We start from the raw sequence: 21372 nt of genomic DNA on the forward strand, positions 1-21372 counted from the left end.
TATAAAGAATGAAGTTGTGTTTATGCATTATACAGACTGCAGGTGTTTAAAAATGAAAATAGTGACGGCTCTTGTCTCAGTGAATACAGTAAGAAACTATGGTAACTTTAACCACATTTAACAGTACATTAGCAACATGTTAACAAAACATTTAGAAAGACAATTTACAAATATCACTAAAAATATAATGTTATCATGGATCATGTCAGTTATTATCGCTCTATCTGCCCTTTTTTCGCTGTTGTCCTTGCTTGCTTACCTAGTCTGATTATTCATCTGTGCACATCCAGACGTTAATACTGGCTGCCCTTGTGTAATGCCTTGATCATGGGCTGGCATATGCAAATATTGGGGGCGTACACCCCGACTGTTACGTAACAGTCGGTGTTATGTTGAGATTCGCCTGTTCTTCAGAGGTCTTTTAAACAAATGAGATTTGTATAATATGGAGGAAACAATGGAGTTTGAGACTCACTGTATGTCATTTCCATGTACTGAACTCTTTTTATTCAACTATGCCGAGGTAAATTCAATTTTCAATTCGATGGCACCTTTAACCTTCAGAATACTCTCAATATCACAATATAAGACTTAAATATAAGCTAAAATTAAGTTAAAACCAAAAGCCTGAAGAGTTTTCCACAAATAATCGTGTTCTACATGATCAAAGGCTTTTTCTTGATCTAAGGAAATCAAGCCTATGTCAAGACCAAACATGTTAGATACATCAACCAAATCTCTAATTAAATGAATGTTATCAAAAAATGACCTACCCGGCACACAATACGACTAGTCAGGATGGATGACTTCATCTAAAACTTCACCCAAGTGAGTAGCCAGTACTTTAGATAGTACTTTATAATCATAAAACAATAAAGACAAGGGTCTCCAATTTTTTATATCACTCAAATTACCTTTCTTAGGCAAAATGGTCAAAACAGCTCTTCTACAGCTCTTTGGTAAAAGACCTTTGGTTAAGCTATCATTAAGAACAACTAACAAATCTTCTCCTATAACAGACCAAAAAGTTCTGTAAAACTCAACCGGGATTCCATCTATTCCAGGGACTTTACCATTTTCCATGCCCTGTAGAGCTTTAAACAATTCTCCCAGACCAATATGTTTTGAGAGTGCTTTTTTTTGTTGACACTTTAGGTAACTTTTCAAAGAAAAACTGCTCTACATCTTTATCTTCTTTATACTCAGACTTATAAAGTTTTTCATAAAAACTAACTGCCCTTTCTCTTATTTCTTTAGAATCTGACAACAAAGATCCAGACTCAGAAAATAATGAATGGATAAAACGTTTTTTGGCCATTCCTCTTTTCCAAATTTTTAGAAGCTACATCCATCTGTTCTAAAGTCTTAAAACACGATCTGACCAGTGCACCCTGTACCTTCATCTCTTGCAAGTCAGACAACGCAGTTTTCTTTAAAAAAAAAAAAAAAAAGAGAGAGTCAATATAAGCTTGATTTCCACTTAATTGTGTTTCAAAATTTCAGTTTCTAAAACTCTTTTAGACTTAACTGTCTTTCTTGTGATATTTTGAGTATACTGTTAACAAAAAAGCTTGATTTGAGTCTTGCCAAAATCCACAAAAGAAAAAGATTTTTTTTTTAAAACTTTGCCAAAAAAATTTAAAAGTCTCTTTAAAAAAAGCATCATTTAACAAAAGCAGTGTTAAAGTGCCAATACACACTCCTTGGTGACACAGAATTGAAAACAACATTGCATATAATTAAACTATGGTCAGAAAAACCAACTGGGTTTATTATACAACTCTTAAAAACATTCTGTTGGTGTCTGAATGATACATTCACGCCTTCCCGGACTCCAGTTCCCAGCCCCTGACCCATCACGGCAGCCCGGGACTCCTGACCCGCCTTGGCTTCCCACGGCCCCTGACGCATCACGGCAGCCCAGGACTCCTGACCCGCCTTGGCTACCCATGGCCCCTGACCCATCACGGCAGCCCGGGACTCCTGACCCGCCTTGGCTGCACACGGCCCCTGACCTGTCACGGCAGTCTGAGACTCCTGACCCGCCCTATAGACCTCCGCACCCGTCTGCACCCCCTGCACCTGCCTGTAGGTCTCCAAGGAGCCTCCCCCCTCCCCGTTGTTTCATCTGAGGCGTGAAGTTGCGCCTTCTGGGGAGGGGGAGGTAATGTTACGTTCACGCCTTCCCGGACTCCAGTTCCCAGCATCCTCCTGTTCTCCAAACCTGTCTTCACTTCCCGCATCAGTCTTCCCGCCATCTCCCCTGATTCCCAGCACCTGTTGTCCTCGTCAGCACTCCCTTTAAAGCCGTAATTTTACTCCCTTTATTTATAATAGTCCTTTACGATGGTTACTTGTCAGACTGTACGAACATGATCCTCATGTCACACTGTGGGATCTTAGCTGTCATTTATGTCAGATTGTACGACAGTCAAAACGCATTAAAAACGGACGCGCGCATGAAAACTTGTCCGGAGTTTTACATCATCAAAACATACACATTCGATGACAGTGAGCTGAATTACACACGGGACTGAAATGGTGGCTAACAACGACATCTCTATCATGATCACGGCTTGTCTTGAAAAACGAAGACAATTTGACGTTCGTCGTAGGAGAAGTCACACTGGAGGATTGTACGCCAAATCTTCTGACACTGCCAGAATTTCGTCGGAGGTAAAATTTGATCCCAGCGGTCATTAATCGGCTGTCGGTGAACATGTCAAACTAGCGATCAAAGACAACAGATTTTAGGCTAGGATTATAGGAATCTTTTAGGATTTGCAAAATTTGTCTCAGACGACCAAATCGTGGCCAAAATCGCACAGTGTGAACCAGCCTTAAGTTGGACTCACTCCCTGCACTCCTTGTCTGTGATGTTGTTTAATGTGTGTTATGCTATTTGATATTCCTGGATTGCTAATAAAGCCTGTTACATTGTGGATTTCCGTACTTGCCTCATCTCTGCAGCACAGCACGCTAACACTGAAACAGTAAAATCTGTCTAGTCTTGCTAAAGACAATAGATTTTCATGGGCATGAGCCTATGTATATTGTCTTAAATTCCCATTTAAATTTCTCCAGACATCACATAGGTCATTTCTTTCAATTATTTCACAAAGTCGCTTGCGAGAAGGCATATGTGGTTTTACATGATTGTGGTCAATATTTTGCTCAACACAATTAAAATCCCCACTAAGAAATAGATATTCCTCGCTATTGCATTTGCCTAGCGTTGAGCATAAAATGTCCAAAAAAGCCATTCTTTCGATTGGTAAAGTGGGGGCATATACACAAATAAAAACCAAAACATATTTTTTTCAAAAAGGGCTTGAATTTTCAAAAGTCTCCCCTTCACAATTTCCTCTATTTTAAAAGAGTATGGAGTAAAATTGAGCATGGAGCAAACAAGATAACAACTCCTCCACTACGTGAAGTTTTATGACATAGAAAAATATGACCATTCCATTATTTTGTCCAATCTGTAACATTTTTATCATCACTATGTGTTTCTTGTAATAAGAGAACATCAAGTTGTTTCTGTTTCATTGTTTCATACACTTTCATCCTCTTTACATCATCCCTGGCTCCGTTTACATTTAAAGATGCAATATGGATAATTGGCATGAGTAAAGAAAAAAAAGAAACAAAAATTAAGCCATACAGAGACACACAACCATTAAGGATAAAAGAATTATGCCACTTTGTCATCATTATTATTCAGCTGGTTATGGATTTTTGAAACAAATTTTTTCAGTCGATATACTTCTTTATCCAGAAAGCAACCTTCACTCATTAGACTCTTAGTGCTTTCCACAAACCGTTTCAGGTCGGGGAAGAAATCAGCAATCTGTACTCCTCTCTGATTTTTTGTCACCTTCAAAAACTTCTTAATTTCATCAGCACTGTAATCATCACATTTCCATTCACTTTGTGAACAACTTACTAGAGTCAGAAAGTTCACTTTCACTTTCAATATTATCTGTATCATTCTTCTGTTCTTTTCTTGCTTGTTTTGATCCTTCTTCTCTGTCTTTCTTTTTCCTTTTAAGAGGAGTTTTGAAGACAGCTTGATCCATGTCTACTTCACACAAATTTACATGATCTGGTGTAGACTCTATATCAGATAAACAATTCATTGAACTGTTTCATGTCTCCATCAATTCTGTAACAACAGCTTCTTTAATCAAGCTCACATTTGACCTTGCTTGATCTTCACCAGCCGAATCATCCATGATTTCAATCATGGTTTGAACAGTTTCAACAGTTTGCTCACAAGGCACCTTGTTTGTTATGCACTTTACACTCTGTACTGGACTCATAGATACTGACACAGACGTACCAGCAGCACTTTTTTCATCTTGCACCACTCTCTAATCTATCACATCTTGCTTTGTGCATGTACCCCCATTCTCGGGACAGGCGCGAGCCAAATGTCCGGTTTTGCCACATCCAAAACACTTCATTGTATCAGTAGATACATATACAGTATAGTCATCAAATCTGAACTTCAGATTTAAATTCAGTTCTGTTCTGTTCTCACTCAAAATCATATATGTTAATCTCCTAAAAGACACCACATGTTTGATCAACTGCTCCCAATCATGATCTTTTTCACTGGAGCAACCAATTTTCCAAAATGTGACAATTCTTTAACCAAAGCCTCATCTTTAATGAAAGGTGGGATATTTGACAGAATAACTTTTTTTCGCAGGGGTAGAAAGAGGAAGCACAGGTGTAAAAAGGACACAAATTACAACTCCTCTTTCTACAACATCATTGGCATTTTCTACAGTGTTCAAAAAAACAAACAACTGCATTACTCATCCTTGATGCCACTAAAAAGCTCCAACAACCTCTCCGATAGCCAAAATACAATCTTCCACGCTTGCAGCAGCCACTACTTTAACTCCATGGCGCCGGGTTAACGAACCGAACGAGTCAACACTTAGGGCCGCCATGCGTCCAGTGAAACACTGACGAAAAAAATGCCCAAAATAATATGATGTTTTATCTACTCAATGTAGGGATGGGTAGTTCAATACCCAGTGTCAACACACGTCTTGAGTTTTCGACACACTAGTGCTCCAAAACAGTGTTCCGGAGCATTGCTTGAAATGAGGCTGTCACGTGACCTGTGGAAATGAAGCTTTGTTACCTCACTGACATGTCACGTCGGGCTCAAATGAACAAACATTTTCTAAAGCTGTTGACATGATATAGTAAAAAAGGAGCCACTTAAGCTCCAGCACAGTGAAACAAATAATATTCTTGAATAAAAATATGAAATTGCATTTGCGCGTTTTTTTTTTTTTTTTTTTAAATGTGCGTGTTTTGTAAGGAACACACAAAAAATGGTGCAATGAAAAAATCACAGATCTATTTAGAAGGTGAAAAGATACAAATTTGATGCGAGTAAAAACAGAAAGAACAGAAAGTCTTTATTGTCATATATTGTGAAATTTTGCTGCACACACACGCACCACCATCTTTCCAAAAACATATATGGTTAATAAATATAGCTACAAATAAACCTTACAATGACATCCCAACGAAAACTGAATGACACAGGTGTAGGAATTTTTTATTGAACACCAGATGGCGAAGTAGAACACTGTTTCAAAAGCTTCGAAGCACCGATGCAGTTTGTTGTAAAAGCCTCACTGCTTCAAAAGCTTCGTTCGGCACATCCCTAACTCAATGCAGATTAAACATCAGAAAAAGCAAAATTCATACAAGAAAAAAGTTAAGAAAAAAAGAGCCACAGTGGGCAGAAACTCATTCGAACTCACCACACACTCCTCGCACTCACTCAGCAAACGCCCAGGCATGCGCACGAGAGAGACTTTTTGACTTTTCAAACCACTTTAATTATATAAACATTACAAACCTTAAAAACAAAACTTAACCAAACATATACCAAAACATTACCAATTAAACACCAGGGGCCGTATTCACAAAACATCTTAAGGCTAAAAGTAGCTCCTAACTTACAGATTTAGGAGAAACTCTTAAAAATAATGGACGTGTCATTCCTAAATTTAGGACTCCTAAATTTTTTTCTCTAAGAGTATTTCACAAAGTAATTTAGCGCTAAAACTAGCTCCTAAACCTGTGAAACGTTAGGAGTAGTCAAGAGGACTCCTAAGTCACTAAGACCAAATCACAAACAATCCTAATCCACCTAAAGACACTGTACACCATTGAAGCAATAGCGATAAAGCTGGGTGCTGCACCTTTTCTTCATAAATGCTACTATTATTATTGTAGCATGGAGACTGTGCCATTATGCTCATTGTTTCTCTTTGGTTCAATGAAAAAGCTGACTAAATTGACCAAAATATTCTTCTTCAAAATTATATATTTACTGGAATATTTTTGAAGTTGTTTACAACCAAGTCACCAAAATACGATGAATACACATTGAGCAAAACCCAACACACAACAAAAAATCTATTAGCCTTATTACAGTTCACATATGCTTATCACAATGTTAATTGTTGTTGGTGTGGGTGACTTAGTATCCAACAAGCTATTGTAAACAAGCTAGCAAACAATCTAGGTAACATTATAATAGCTAAAATAGCGAAAAAAATCATCAGTTATCGTCTTTTTTCTTTTGTTATAACTAATTACTCAGCATCGTCAGTATTAAAGAGAAAATAATCACTTCATCCGATGTTTTTGAATAAAATAACCTTAACGGCCTACTTACTGGAACTCTTCTCACCTAACATTACTGTCTGCAAAAGAACTGTCCTCTCCCGCCCGCCGGCGCCGCCGGACTTCTACACACATGATTGTGATGTGCGCGGTGGACCAAACCACTGTGAGGCAAGGGAGGTGTGACTCAAAATGTTTCTAAACTTAAAACACCCGTTTGCATTTGTATTGATTTACTACTTAGGGGGAGAATGGGGTAATGTGAGACATCGGTAATGTGAGACATCCCCTGTATCTAGGCAACGGAACACATTTGTGGTTATGTGACAATTGTGTTTTCAAGCCCCTCACATTTCCCCTTGGCCATGAAGGAGAGGACCTCATGGTGCTGTGCTAAGCATGTTTTTTTCACAAATATATTTTTTTTGCATGTAAAAGTAAATTTTCTTGTGGTCAACTGTTGTGCCAAAGCAAACTGATTCAGGTAGAAAAACTTATATCATACATGTTGATGAACTATCAACATATAAAACCATGTGATGATGCTAGCTGAATATTAGCCTGAATTGCTAAGAGAGATAAAATGTAGTGGTGGGGTAAAGTGAGACAAACGCTTTGGGGTAAAGTGAGACATGAGGCACAAGTTAAATTTAGTCTTAAACATATTTTAATGTAATATTACATTACACATGTTTTATTTTTAATGCCATAAACATTGTAGAAAAGCCATCATGCCAAGGCAAAACACCAGGAAGACAACCTGGGGCAAAACACCCCTCGAGGAGAATGATGTGGCACATGTACCTAAAAGTGATGTGGTGAAGAAGCTGCCTCAACCTAAAAGGCCTGGAGAGATGGAGTGAGCAACTCCTCATCTTTCCCTGTAACCTTCAGGGCTGGAATGTAGAGTAGGCCTAGTTGTAGAGTATGACAGTAGGCTGATGTTCTAATACAGGTGGGTCTAGTCCTGTGTTCTGAGTCCTAGGCTGTTCTAGCTGGTTCTGATTGTGCTTTGCTCTGACCTCCAGACACTAGCTGGCTCTAAGGGTGCATTCACACTTGTAGTTCGGTTCGTTTGGTTAATTTGGTCCGGATCAAAGAAGAAAAAAAAAACATTTAGTCCTGGTCCAATTAGCGTTCAGATTGGCAATTTTATCACTGAACCAAAAGATACCGAACCTTGAGGCATAGGTATACATTCACAATGTGATTGGTCAGATTTTGTGATGTATTGCCTATTTTGAGACTGAACTTGAAAATCCTAAACAATGCTGTGTGCTGAGGTAAATGCACTCGTTGTGTGTGTGTAGCAGCATGTAGCCTGCGTGTGATGGTATTTTGGCCAGCTGCGTGAGGATTCTGTCCTTTTTAGGGTCTCTTTTTAGGGCAGCATTCACATATGTTCAAATGAACCGCACTAACTGAGCAATCGCACCAGGGTTCGTTTTAATCGAACCAAACATGACAAGTGTGAACGCACCCTACGGGTCCTGTGTTCTGACCCCCAGACTGTGTTCTAATCTAACTGGTTCTATCTGTCATTTGAATGTTAGTTAAAATATTTTGAATTATATTATGTTGTATTTGATTTTGTTCAGAGTTACTTTCAAGTGTTTAGAAAAAAAAATTGCTTAATTGACCAATCCCCATGATTCTGTTAATAGTCCGACATTAGTTCTGGAATGTGTGGTTGTCAAGCTAGCTGTCAGGATTCTAACTGTTACAACATGTGTTGTTATGGTAGTTTCAGAGTGGAAAAAGTAAGTGGATCAGTTTACCCCCTTGATTTCTCTGGTCTGTCTCGGTTTACCCCTAAGCTGGGGTAAAGTGAGACACAAGATGACTTTTTAAAAAACAATCATATTTTCACTGACCTTCATCCTGAATACATTCTGATAATTTCCATTGCTAGGAAACATCCTGAATTAATGGGAAATGTGTAAATTTTACTGATATATCATTAAAGCTCCTTTATAGGGGAGCAAATGTAAAAAGTGTCTCACTTTACCCCACTCTCCACTACATAATTATTTTAAGTATATATAATTTATTTACAATACTTAGCGTGGTTTTTAATCATTTTCTTGGGGGGGGGGGGCAGCACTCAGATAGTACTCAGGTCCTGACCCCCCCATCCCCCCGCAATTTACGCCCCTGCTTGGAATTGATTTAGCCCAAACCCAGAGTTCGCCCGGCGGGTTGGCGGAGGGATGCAGAAAAATGTTGAGGTAAGGCGAGTCGGCTCTCATCTGTGTATATATACCTCCACTCGAGCTGATTAGATAGACCGTTTGAACGCGCTCCTCCAAAACTTTGTTTATAAAGCATCATTTGTCACTTAAATTCTGCAATCTCTGTAAGCAGACATGTAAGACATGTAAGAGGCGGACAATTAACTGAACATATACTAGTTTAATTTGTGACACTTAGCCTACATTTTAAAATCTTGATTTCAATATGGCAACATTTTTATTAAAAAAAACTTTCTTTGAATATGGCAACATTTGTATTTTAAAACCTTTATTTGATTATGGAAACATGATATCTCGTTCTACAATATCCCTATGATTAAATCGCTGACAGAGACTCCCCCATCAGCCAATCACTGGGGGCATAGTTAGTAAGAGTGTTGACATCATCCATAGCAACGAGGTCAACCCCGCCCTTACTCTTAGCTTAAGACTTTTCTCTATTCCTTAGTAAAAGTTTGTCTCAGCAGCTTTGTGAATAGGTTTTAAGAGAAAACTCTTAGCTAAGAACTTTTACTGCTATTTAGGAGAACTCTTAGTGGTAAGATAAAATGTTTTGTGAATACGGCTGTATATATATATATATATATATATATATATATATATATATATATATATATATATATTTACTATTTGTTTATGATTGTATAATTTTGGGAATAAAATTTATTTAAAAAAGGAGTAGGCCTACCTACCAGCCATTTGTTGTAGTCATTTGACATGTCTTTGAGTGTCATAACTTTGCAGATGTTTATGCTCAAACAGCAACATTACCCACTAACTAAAGTTTAAAGGTTTAATGCCGAATTAATTGTAGGGCACTTCCTCCATGTCAGCAAGACATGTTCTAATATAGTAAATGATTTTATGGTGAAGTAAATTCTATGGAAAAAACAAATGTAATTTTTACATGAAAAAGTTAGTTCAGGCAAGAATTTAAAAAACTAAGTAAATTCTATATTAGTACTCAATTTAAGCTTGTAGAAATTAAAGAGTAAATATCAACATTATAAAATTAAGTAAAACTACTCAACTTTTCTGATACTGGTGTTCCCATCATGCGCTGGGCCTTGAATAATTAATGAGGCTGATTTTTCGCTGTTTTCCAGCTGTTTTTACACTGCTTTATAATTGCTTTTATGGTTATGTTTAGTAGCTTGCCATTTTGTGACATTTGGAGCTCATTTTCTACCCAAAATGCCACATTCACACTCAAAAACGATCCATCGAATGTTACCGTCATTGTGTATTGTGTACCAAGTATTGAGGTCTCTGTGTTCAGGTGCTGCACTACTTCTAATATGTAGATATGGTGTCTATATTACGGCCTGATTTCATAGACAGGGCTCAAACATGCATTTTAGTCTAGGACTAGCTTAAGCCTTGTCTGTGAAACCAGGGGAATATCTATTATATTTACTTTGATTTTTTTCTAAGTAAAGCATGCACTTTAAAAGCATGGTTTAATTCAGTGTTATATTGTTTGAGTAAAATGTATTGCAAAAGAAACTTCAACTAAATAGAAATTCCTCAACCTTTTACTGGCCAAGTTAAAATTACTTATTTTCTTTGTTAATTTTACTTAACTTAGTTAAGTAGATTTACTTAATTCCATATTTAAAACTTACTTAAAAAAATATGCGTGCAAAAACTTGCAAAATAAAAATTAAGTACATTTTACTTATTGTTTTTTTTACAGTGTAAAGTAGGCTAAATTTGATTTGTACAATAAAAAGAAATGTTTTTGCCAGTAGCCCTGGGCCACGACCACGCAATCATTATAACTAGCTATAATTACTGCGTACCCACTCACTTACCTCAGTTTTAGAATTATTATTGCATATAAAGTTCACTCACCTCGAGTCAAACTTCCGTCCATCCTTGAATGTGCCGTTATACTGATACCGAACATAGTCTCCGACCTGAACCTCTCTCGAACAGTGTGTTGGTATGAAGTATCGATCAATTATCACATCTTCTAACTGACCATATACAACATGTATGAGAGTGAGGAAAAAAGTAAGAACTGGTGTTATCGCCATTTAAGATGAGAGGATGAGAAACTGCAGCGTTGTTTTTTGTTTTTATCGATGATATACAGCGGTATTCAAAAGGAACTGGCACAAAGATAAACCTTGCGTTTTATGATAAAATACAGCAAACGGTGACAAATAATAATTAGCTATAAGAATTGCGTGATCTAGCTGTCATACTGAAACATGTGAAATTCTGTAGAAACACGCGGAAAATAACTTGAAAGAAGTTTTTGTTCACGTAGGCTGTGTTACTGTACTGCGTGTCAGAATCCATAGAACGCACTGCTGCAACAACCGCGCGGTCCTAAACTCCATCCGATCCCGCACTCCCACATTTTTGGCTTTAGCTATTATCTATCCCCACAGGGGAAGAAAAATGTTCAACAAACAATACAAACAATAATAACAATGATGATGATAATAATAATAAATAATAATAATAATAATAATAATAATAATAATCCATTAAAAAAAAAAAACCCAATCCAAGAAACATTTATAAAATAAACAAATTCTGAGGTAGGCCTACATCATAGCATTTTCTGACAAGACATCCAGAGAAAAACATAGGCTATATCTCTAAAACATTTCTTGCAATATCTAGAAAAATACTACTACTCTTTATTAGCTCTAAAATCAAGAGATTTTAAAATTAATTTCATTGAAGAGTAGGGAGAATTTAAGAATTAAAATGTAAGATATATATGCCACATAACATGACAATATTCTCCATGTGCTGGAACACCCCCTAGTGAAAAGAAAAGAAAGAAAAAAAAAACTACACCAAAATGTATTAAAATGGGCTACATTTATTTCATACTGGGTAGGCTATACTATGCACTAGCATTTACTCACATATCTCTTGAGACTTACTGATATAAATATTATTAAACTTTATTTGTAGCACTTCTTTATTGCACAATGCACATTTCTTATATTAAGCCTAAACGTGTTTTAATATTTGTTTTAATTAGTAAGGATAGTATGATCATTGTATATAATATCAGTATTTAAATGCAAGATATTTAAAAGGTACCTAAAGTATACTTGCAATAGTTCCATTTTAGCTCTAAAAAAAATAGGCTACTATAAATATAATTAAGTATAGTAGTTTTTAAGTATTAGTTGGACCCCAGCACTACTTCCAGATAACTAAAGTGAACTGACTATTAGGCTACTTAAAAACGACGGGCTTTTAGACCCAGATTAACAGTCCTTCAGTCCAGATCTGGCTTTGTGAGACATGCAGAGTTTTCCATCAAACTCTCTCAACCCGAGGGCAACAGATTATACGTGCATCCTGACATGAATCTCCGCTCTCCATCATTACATAGGGATCGGCGCCTACACTGAGGAGCAGAAGAATGGCCCAGACAAGACTACTATGTTTATTCGTGTTTTTCAGTGCTGCAGATCTTTTGTCTACTGCGAAGGCTCAGTATGAAAAATACAGTTTCAAAAGCTTTCCCCCGAACGACCTCATGCCACTGGAGTCTGCGTACGGGCACGCGTTAGAGATGTACGCTTCTCAGGACTGGAAACAGAGTGTTAAATATCTAGAGCTAAGCCTGCGGCTTCATCGGCTACTGAAGGATAGTGAAAAGTATTGCAGTCAGAACTGCAGCGCAGGCCGAGAATATCAGGAGAATAGCACGGACACTGCCCTCTTGATCATGGGACACATCATAATGCGAGCCGCATGCCTGAAAAGTTGCAAAACAAACTTTCCTGTGTTTTCTAAAACATATCCTAAACGAGAAACTTTAGGTGCTTTTGAACAGAGGATACCCTACCGGTACCTTCAGTATGTCTATTACCAGGTAAGATTTTTTGTTAATTAAATTGAGATAAACCAGAAGGATCCTATAAGTTTAGACAGCTTTGTTGGTGTCGGTTTGTGGCTTAACAGTATACATAAGACGTTCATTCTCAGGCTAGAATTCCCTATTGTATAGGCCTAATCACTTCGAATTACCACAGCCCATCGAATTGTTTATAGGAAACTTGAGTCTCTCGATAAACACTAATGCATTTTTGATTTATTCGTCTCAGTTGGTGCCTTTTATTGTAAGTCCTTGCCGACACATGCCACGTCCACGCAGGACATGCTTCCTATAATCGTAACACAACCACGCCATTGTATACCTTCATAGCTACTGTTTAACTACAAAACATATTTTGTTTCACTGTTAAATATTTTGATTTGTACCCAGGTGAAAAATACTATAGTAATTTATAGTAAATACTATAGTGTTTTTGAACCATACTATAGTAAAGTACTTAATTAATTAATTAATTTGTTGTGGTAATTCTATAGTTGCTGTGATAATATAACAACTATAGTAATATAAACAAATTACTTTACCCAATACTGTACTAAGTTTTCTACAACTATAGAGTATATTATACTACAATATACACAACAGTTTACTGTAGTAAAAACTAAAGTACAGTATTTATTACAGTTTATCAGTTCACTATAGTTAATACTACACTGTAGCATTCATTAACAAAGTGTTGTAAATACTATAATATATACAGAATACTACAATTTACTATAGTATGGTTCAAAAACACTATAGTATTTACTATAGTATTTTTTCACCTGGGTAATTTAAATGTAACCTTTTATAATACAAGACATTTAAATATTTAGAATAATATTCAAATAATTCAGATTCAAATGACTGTTGCGGGTCAATTTGATTTTTGAGTTGCCGGAAACATCAGTTAACCTTTGTTGTTTTTCTTGAAATTTTGTGACTTTTTCTCATTTAGGGTCATGAACATGCATGCAAAGTTTCAACACGCTGATGTGTTTGACATATACACACTAAATTTTGGTTCCTTTGGTGATGTTCGCAGGTCAATTTGACCCGCATCTTTTAATGTTCTATAACAACTGTACAGACCCAAAATAATTACATGCATGGGTTATATTTTGTTAATTTAGTTTTTTACTACCATATGAAGCTAAAAAAGGAGCTTTTCCTCACTTATTTCAGTACTAAAAAAAAAATTGGCAGCCACATATGGTAAAAATGAGCTATCATTTATTTGTTTCAATCTATCTGAAATACTATTTACCTACATTGTTTTTCTTGAAATTGTGTGACTTTTTCTCATTTAGGGCCATGAACATGCATGCAAAGTTTCAACACACTGATGTGTTGTGAAATGTGCATAGGCCTACAGAAATTTTATACGTTAGTACTGTTCATGGGTCAATTTGACCCATAAAGACAGCCATTCAAAAGCAACTGTACAGATCCAATACACTTCTGTGTTGTATGTCAGTAGAGTATACTGAAATGCCAGTGTCTTACTGAGTTTAACAGCTTTTTATTTTCAAAGTTTGTGAAAATATAAAGTTGTTTTACCTGTTAAAGGTACAATATGTAATAATTTTGTCCACTAGAGGTCGCTAGAAGAGTATTCAAAACAAAGGCGTAGCTTGATGACGCCAAGTTTTAGAGCGGAATCGAGCAGAATCTTGGGACGTGGTCTCCATCTCAACGGACGGTGCAAAAGAATAGGAATTGAAGTCGGGAACAAATCATGTTCATGAATGCGATTATTAACGTTACTGTAGTATGAAGCAGAGCAGGACCGAGTGTTGTGGGAGCTGAACGAGGCCTGTATGTCGGGCTGAAGTGAAGAAAGTTGCAAGCGGAGATCAGGCTCGACGTTAAGCATATTCCAGTATTTTGTTTTGAGTGCCACCAATGCTGAAAATCCAGCTTTGCATAAGTATGTTGTCAGAAATGGCATCAGAAACCTCAGAGCTTTGTCAAAAAGATCAGGATACTCAGAGAGAGTATGAATCCAAAAATCCATCAAAGATTCTTTAAAATGTTAATTTTAAAGCACTGTCACAAGATGAGTCAATAAGGCTGTCGTGCTCTTTTGCACTTAAACTTGGGATGGCTTCATCACATAAGATGCTCTTCAATCAGCTTTGTAACCAAGGCAGGTATGCTCATGGCTTCTTCTGTCAAAAAATTTGACAAATTCTCAAACGATTCAGAGTTTGATTTGCAAATTCCAGTTTCTTTATTGTGGCTTTTATTTTATTTTGGACTTGATACGCTGTCACTGATTTGCCTTGAAGACTCAAGTTCACTCCATTTAGGTGACTGAAAATATCAGAGAGGTAGGACAATTTTGCAAGCAACTCAAAATCACTGAGGCAGTCCAAAAGAGCATATTTTGAATCGGATAAAAAAAAAAAAACTCTTGAATGTTGTTAACCAACTTCTGAGTTATGTCATCTGTCATTTTATTTATCCTTCTCTCCACTGTATTATCTGAAAGTGAAATCAGATTTAACTGCTTGCGGGCCTTTTCTCCACACATCATGCCAATCATTTCTTTTGCGGCAGGTAAAATCAAATTTTCAACAGTTATGAGAGGTTTTTCAGCCTTTGCGATGAGCTTTGCTATATGATAAGATGCCTCCACTGCTTTAATGTTGTCGTTGCCAGAGAACGCAGTTTCAAGAGTTTTTTTTTTTCCTGCTTTGGTACTCTTTAAGTTTGTTCTCAAAAAAACTCAATAGGCTTGGACACATATTCACTGTGTATTGTCTCCAAGTGCCGTTGTGGTTGGCTTGGTTTCAAAGCTTCATTTGATAAGACTTCTGAGCAAGCAACACAGAGCGGTAGCTGCTCGTTCTCCGCTCCCACACATGTTAAGTGCTAAGTGCTAGACACTAAAGTATTTCCTTTTAGATTTATTTTGAGTCTTTTCAGTGGCAGGCTTACTTGTAGATGGAGAAACATCTGCATTTGTTCTTTTCAGCGACCCTGTTGACAGCCATTTCTCCATGCCTGAATCTGTTGTTCTGTAACATATGCAGCAAAAATATTTTAGATAAATTTTATTCTTAGATAAAGTTTATTCTTAAACCAATCAGCAAGCTTGAATAGTGGAAGCATAGTAAGAGTTTAATATTTATTTTTCATTATTTTATATATATATATATATATATATATATATATATATATATATATATATATATATATATATATATATATATATGAAATTATAATATTATGTAATGACTTTATTAACAATATATTAACAATATCCAAAAACCACTAGAACAATGTTATATATTTTGCTGACTTGTGTACTTACATTATCCCAAATGTTCCCAAGAATGTTTAAATCCAGAGAAATAAGCAATTTTAACCAGGACACAGACCGTGTCCACGCATCGCCTATCAACATCATTACCCTCAATTTCTGGTTTTATTTTGTAGAAACCATGGAAACATCAAAGATGCTGTAATATATTATGTGTTTCATTAGACAGGTGAGCAGCTGTTTGGATACATTCATCGACAGAAAACTAATCATTGTTATGTAGCTCAACACAGTAAGTCTTTTTGTTTGAATCTTGTTTTCTTGATTTACCACGAGTACCATGTTTTTCCATGACTAATATCGATCTAGCCTACTGCAGTGTGCAACATGTGTCTCATAGTAGCCGCCGAACGAACGCACAGAGTAGCACTATAACAACTTTCAACACTCAAATGTATCTAATATGATAAGACAGCGCTGGGTTACCCCACATACGCTTGACCGGAAGAAGCGGAAGCAGCGACTGTGGCATAATAAAGTTCCACTGCTCTCGAGCCATGTGTCACGCTCGTCTCTCATTAGCAATCGCTCCAGCGGCCTTGTTATTGCTATCACAGCACTCGGCCCTGCTCTGCTTCATACTACAGTAATGTTAATAATCTCATCCATGTACATGATTTCTGCCCGAGTACCGTCCCGATTCTTTTCCACCTGCTGTAGATGTGAAGACAACAGCTCCCATGATTCTGTGAAATCAAGGTGTCATCAAGCTACGCCTTTGTTTTGAATGAGCGACCTCTAGCGGCGAAAAACTACATATTGTGGCTTTAACAGATCAAATATTCACATATCCCTGTGATCTCCCAGATGAAGGTTTTAAAGTAACCAACAGTTTAATGTTTGCGAATGACTCATAATTGTATCCTAATTGAGTTATTTGTTGTTTGGTAATGAAGGGCCTACTTTGCATCAGCAACACTGACTTAATGACAAACAAGTCATTCATAAGAAGACAACTGAAGGCACCTGTATTCATAGCAACTAGTTTCTAACTAATTAATCATTTGATTGTTAATCATAAATATAGGGGGCTGCTGCTCGGTATAATTGTTTTCAAGAACATTATGTAAATTGGTAAACTATTTAGCCTAGGATAAACAAAAACACCAAAACGTAACATGAGCTGTTAAAAATTATAGCAATTTTTGCAAAAAATTGATGGAAAGCTGGCAGCCTGCATGTTTCTTACCTTGACCACATTCTTCCATATGGATCAATTTTCTGTTCTGATCTCAACAAGTCTCTGCAAACTACTAAGTAGGCACCAATCAGAGGCCACATTTTTATGATGTCATGTAGACTTCTTACAAAGTATTTTACAGTATTTTAAAAATACAAAACATTAAAGTATTTTGATATAAAATACGAAGCTATTTTCATCAACCCTATCAAATACAAATTACAAAATACTATTTTGTATTTGAAATACATGTATCATAAATACTGCCCATCCCTGTATATATATATATATATATATATATATATATATATATATATATATATATATGAAACTATAATATTATAATATTATGACTTTTACATATATTAACAATATTATTATTTCTTTTAATAGTTATTGGCCGCCCCCCTGCAATACCGGCCCACAGGTTGAAAACCACTGTTCTAGATATTGTAGCCCATCTAGTTGGTGTTTAATATCAAATTACTCCATGTTTAATGACTCACACTTTGGTGGACATCACCATATCATAGAATGGATTGTGTGTTTGTTATATTTAATAGAGTATAAATGGACACAAACTTACTAGCTCACTCCCCTCATGCAAATGAGTTCACTTTCAAACAAAGAAAATCTCCCGCCAGAGAATTGCACCTTTCTCATTGGTCAAGCCCAAACTCAAAGGTGTCGACTTTCTGGAGAGGTTAAAGGTGCTAAAGAGGATGTTTTGTTTTATACATTTTTGCAATATTACTTGAAACTGTCTTTACTAACTGATAAAAGACTATTTATTAGGTGCACTGAAAGGAATAATATTAATATACATCATCTGTGCACAAGGTAGGGCCTTAAAAACATCAGCCAATCGCGTAAACGATTGGCCCTCTGGCTTGTCAATCACTGTTGTGACATTCCTTGTGAGAGACGAGCGCGGCTGCACGCTCCAGTAACTTTCCACACTCCACAGGCGCCGCATGCAATGTTTTTGTCCGGAGACAGGAGTAACAACTGCAGATTATGAGTTACCTGCGGTGAGTCCGACATAATGAATCCACTAACACGATACAGCGAATGCCGGTGGTAAACACTCGTTTTCCAATACTCGTGCACAAGTTTTGGGAGGCGTTCCCTCGAAAGGAGGGGGGGGGTTGTTCTTACGCATGCGCTCATTTCAAAAACTCAGTAACAGTCTTTGATTTCTCAGTCGACGAAAAGATCCTCTTTATCACCTTTAAATACCCCCGCGCAGATCGCACTCTCTGCTGGTTCTTCTCTTTTTTTCCTGCTGATACTACAGTTTGCTGTTCACATGAGACCTCGGCCACTGATGTCCCTTATAACGATTAAGATCACAGCTACATGCTAATAAAGCGCTATTTTTCTGTGGCCAGGAAAAATGCCTTTTCTGAAAAGTTGATAGGTCTTGATGCCCAGTTCTGATTTGTTGCCTATATCCGATGATTTGTTGCCATGCCACCTGAAACATCGCCAGTGGTGTAATTTTTATTTTAAAAGGTGGGTGGGGCAGAAAAGTGTGTGATGGAGTGGTGTATTATAATTGTTTTATCACAATAATAAATGCACAAAGTTTATTGACATAGACCTCATGTTTAATATGATAGTTTCATCCTTACATCTACTATAATACAATATATTGTTAGTCCTGAGAGTATTTGCACTAGTCAATAAATACGTGGATCTGCGTGTAATGTCAGATTGTCCTGATGGACTAGTGGTAGAATTTTTGTTCAGTGTGCCAGAGGTTCTGGGTTCTGGCTGATTTGCTGTACAAAAAAAAGTGCACAGCAATGAAGGGGGGACACTCTAAAATGTCAAGAGTGCAAAATAGACACATCCATCCCAACACCCCCTCCCCCCACACACATTTATAGTCAAGTCAATTCACCTTTATTTATATAGTGCTTTTTACAATGCAGATTGTGTCAAAGCAGCTTTACAGTGATAACTGGTATATAATTTTGGCTGCACACAATTTTGGCTATGTGTGTGTGTGTGTGTATGTATATATATATATATATATATATATATATATATATATATATATATATATATATATATATATTATGATGCTGTTCACTTTAATTAAACAATTTATTTTGATTTAATACCATTGTTTCTTGTTCAAATGTGATTGCTTCATGTTAAATTGACTTGAAATGGTTACTAGAACTCACTTGATGTTTTCATTTTGAAATAACATGTTTCAAGTCAAGTAACCCAATCAAACAGGACTTTCACTTCCCATCATGCTTTGCACTAACTGAAGTGGGACAGTAAATGTTGAAATAGTGTTATTTTATGCATTTTTTAGAAAGATGAGAATATGGAGACTTCTTACTGTTTAACATAAAAACTTTTACATAATAGAACATTAATGTTTTTTAGAGATTACCGTTGTGGTGAAGTGTAGAGCTTGTGCTTGGATTGAGGACCTGCTAACAAGAATTGCATTTTTTATATAATGAAGCAACCACTATGATAGTGCTTTGGATCAAAATAGTATCATTATCGCATGTGTAAATAGTAACGTTTAGTTTGTTGCTATGTAAAGAACAAAACAAAAGCATTAATAATCATATGATTATTAATATATATATATAGAATTAATCTATTTAAAAAGAATTCATTACAAACAGATTTCCTGGCATTTATTTTATTTTTTATTTTTTTTCACAGCTGATATATTTTGCTTGCTTTAAATAAATGTCTCTTGTTTAGTTAAATTTTTATATTGGAGTATTTTTTGCTACCATTGTTCTCCTTGGATTTGCTTCTCAGTTCCATGCAATTTTAAGCTTTTCTTGGTTCATTCCATGTTTTACAGGCAACCTCTGTCATGCTAATTCAGATTTGCACAGTTGGTTTTAAATTAATCTGGTTTATTTTAATCCAAGGCTCCATAGTCCAGGTTTTAGTAATCTGTACTTAATCTGTGTTTCAGAAAGCCATTTTTTAAACCACAATTAACTATTCTGAATTAAGGCCTATCCTGGCTTAATTTAACCCTCTACCGCATAGTGTTGCCATATGGCCAGGGATGGGCAAAAATACATCAAAATGTATTTTAAAATAAAATACCAAATACCTTAATTTTAAATGTATCAAAATAAAATACAAAATACAGCAGCCACAACATGTATCAAAATAAACTACAAATGATTCAGAACGCTGCAGCACGTCTCGTCTTCAACGAGCCCAAAAGAGCCCACGTCACGCCTCTCTTCATCTCTCTTCACTGGCTACCACTTGCTGCTCGCATCAAATTCAAGGCGTTGATGCTTGCTTACAGATCTGCCACAGGCTCAGCACCCTCCTACTTCCACTCACTCTTACGAGTCTACACTCCTACCAGAAACCTGCGCTCATTAAAGGAGCGAAGGCTTGTGGTACCATCACAGAGAGGCACAAAATCACTTTCCAGAACGTTCTCGTTCACTGTTCCTTGCTGGTGGAACGATCTTCCTGCCTCCATCCGGAATGCGGAATCCCTGGCAATATTCAAAAGACAGCTGAAAACCCATCTCTTTCGTGAGCACTTAACCTCATCTTAAAAAAAAAAAAAAAAAAAAAACTTCTTACTCCTATCCTTTCACTTCCTCTAATCCCTCTCTATTGTAGCTTAGGATAATCTGAGCACTGCCTATAACTTGTATTATGAGCACTTCTTGTCTATTTGCCTCGTCATGACGACTCGCTTGTTGTATTCCTCACTTGTAAGTCGCTTTGGATAAAAGCGTCTGCCAAATGAATAAATGTAAATGTATTAATCGCTCCAGTGGGCTCGTTACTGCTCTCACAGCATTCGGTCCTGCTCTGCTTCATACTACAGTACATGAACATGATTTCTGCTCAAGTCTCGTCCCGATTCTTTTCCATCAGCTGTAGACGTGAAGACAATACATCCCGTTGTGGTCATGTCAGGGCACCGGTCCTCGGTCACATCTGGGTATGGCCCGGATCCGGTTGACTACTGTAAAACTTGGGATAAACAGAAAAACTAATATTAGCATAGATGCCATTCTTCTTCTGATGTAACGAGTACATCTGGTGTTATAGGAAGTGTTCCCGGTTCCAG

The 21372-nt window shown here is 36.7% G+C and overlaps 2 protein-coding genes across 6 annotated transcripts in view; one reads left to right on the plus strand and one right to left on the minus strand.

Annotated features, from left to right (window-relative positions):
• fkbp10a (FKBP prolyl isomerase 10a) overlaps window positions 1-11282 on the minus strand; it is a 203181-nt gene extending 191899 nt beyond the window's left edge. The window contains exon 1 of one of the 2 annotated variants that reach the window (XM_048206146.1): window positions 10770-11282. In XM_048206146.1, the coding sequence (XP_048062103.1) occupies window positions 10770-10954 (185 nt within the window). In that variant the 5' untranslated portion in view covers window positions 10955-11282. The remainder of the gene's footprint in view (window positions 1-10769) is intronic. The other variant, XM_048206145.1, reaches the window with a different exon arrangement.
• An 870-nt stretch (window positions 11283-12152) lies between these two features.
• p3h4 (prolyl 3-hydroxylase family member 4 (inactive)) overlaps window positions 12153-21372 on the plus strand; it is a 56258-nt gene continuing 47038 nt past the window's right edge. For 2 of the 4 annotated variants that reach the window (XR_007186971.1, XM_048206150.1), the window contains exon 1: window positions 12153-12768. Coding sequence is in view for 3 of the 4 variants with exons in the window: in XM_048206150.1 (XP_048062107.1) it covers window positions 12313-12768 (456 nt within the window). In the remaining variant the exon portion in view is untranslated. The remainder of the gene's footprint in view (window positions 12769-21372) is intronic. The other 2 variants (XM_048206148.1, XM_048206149.1) reach the window with 1 other exon arrangement.

Source organism: Megalobrama amblycephala, linkage group LG11 (genome assembly GCF_018812025.1).
Source record: "Megalobrama amblycephala isolate DHTTF-2021 linkage group LG11, ASM1881202v1, whole genome shotgun sequence".
Lineage (NCBI taxonomy): Eukaryota > Metazoa > Chordata > Actinopteri > Cypriniformes > Xenocyprididae > Megalobrama > Megalobrama amblycephala.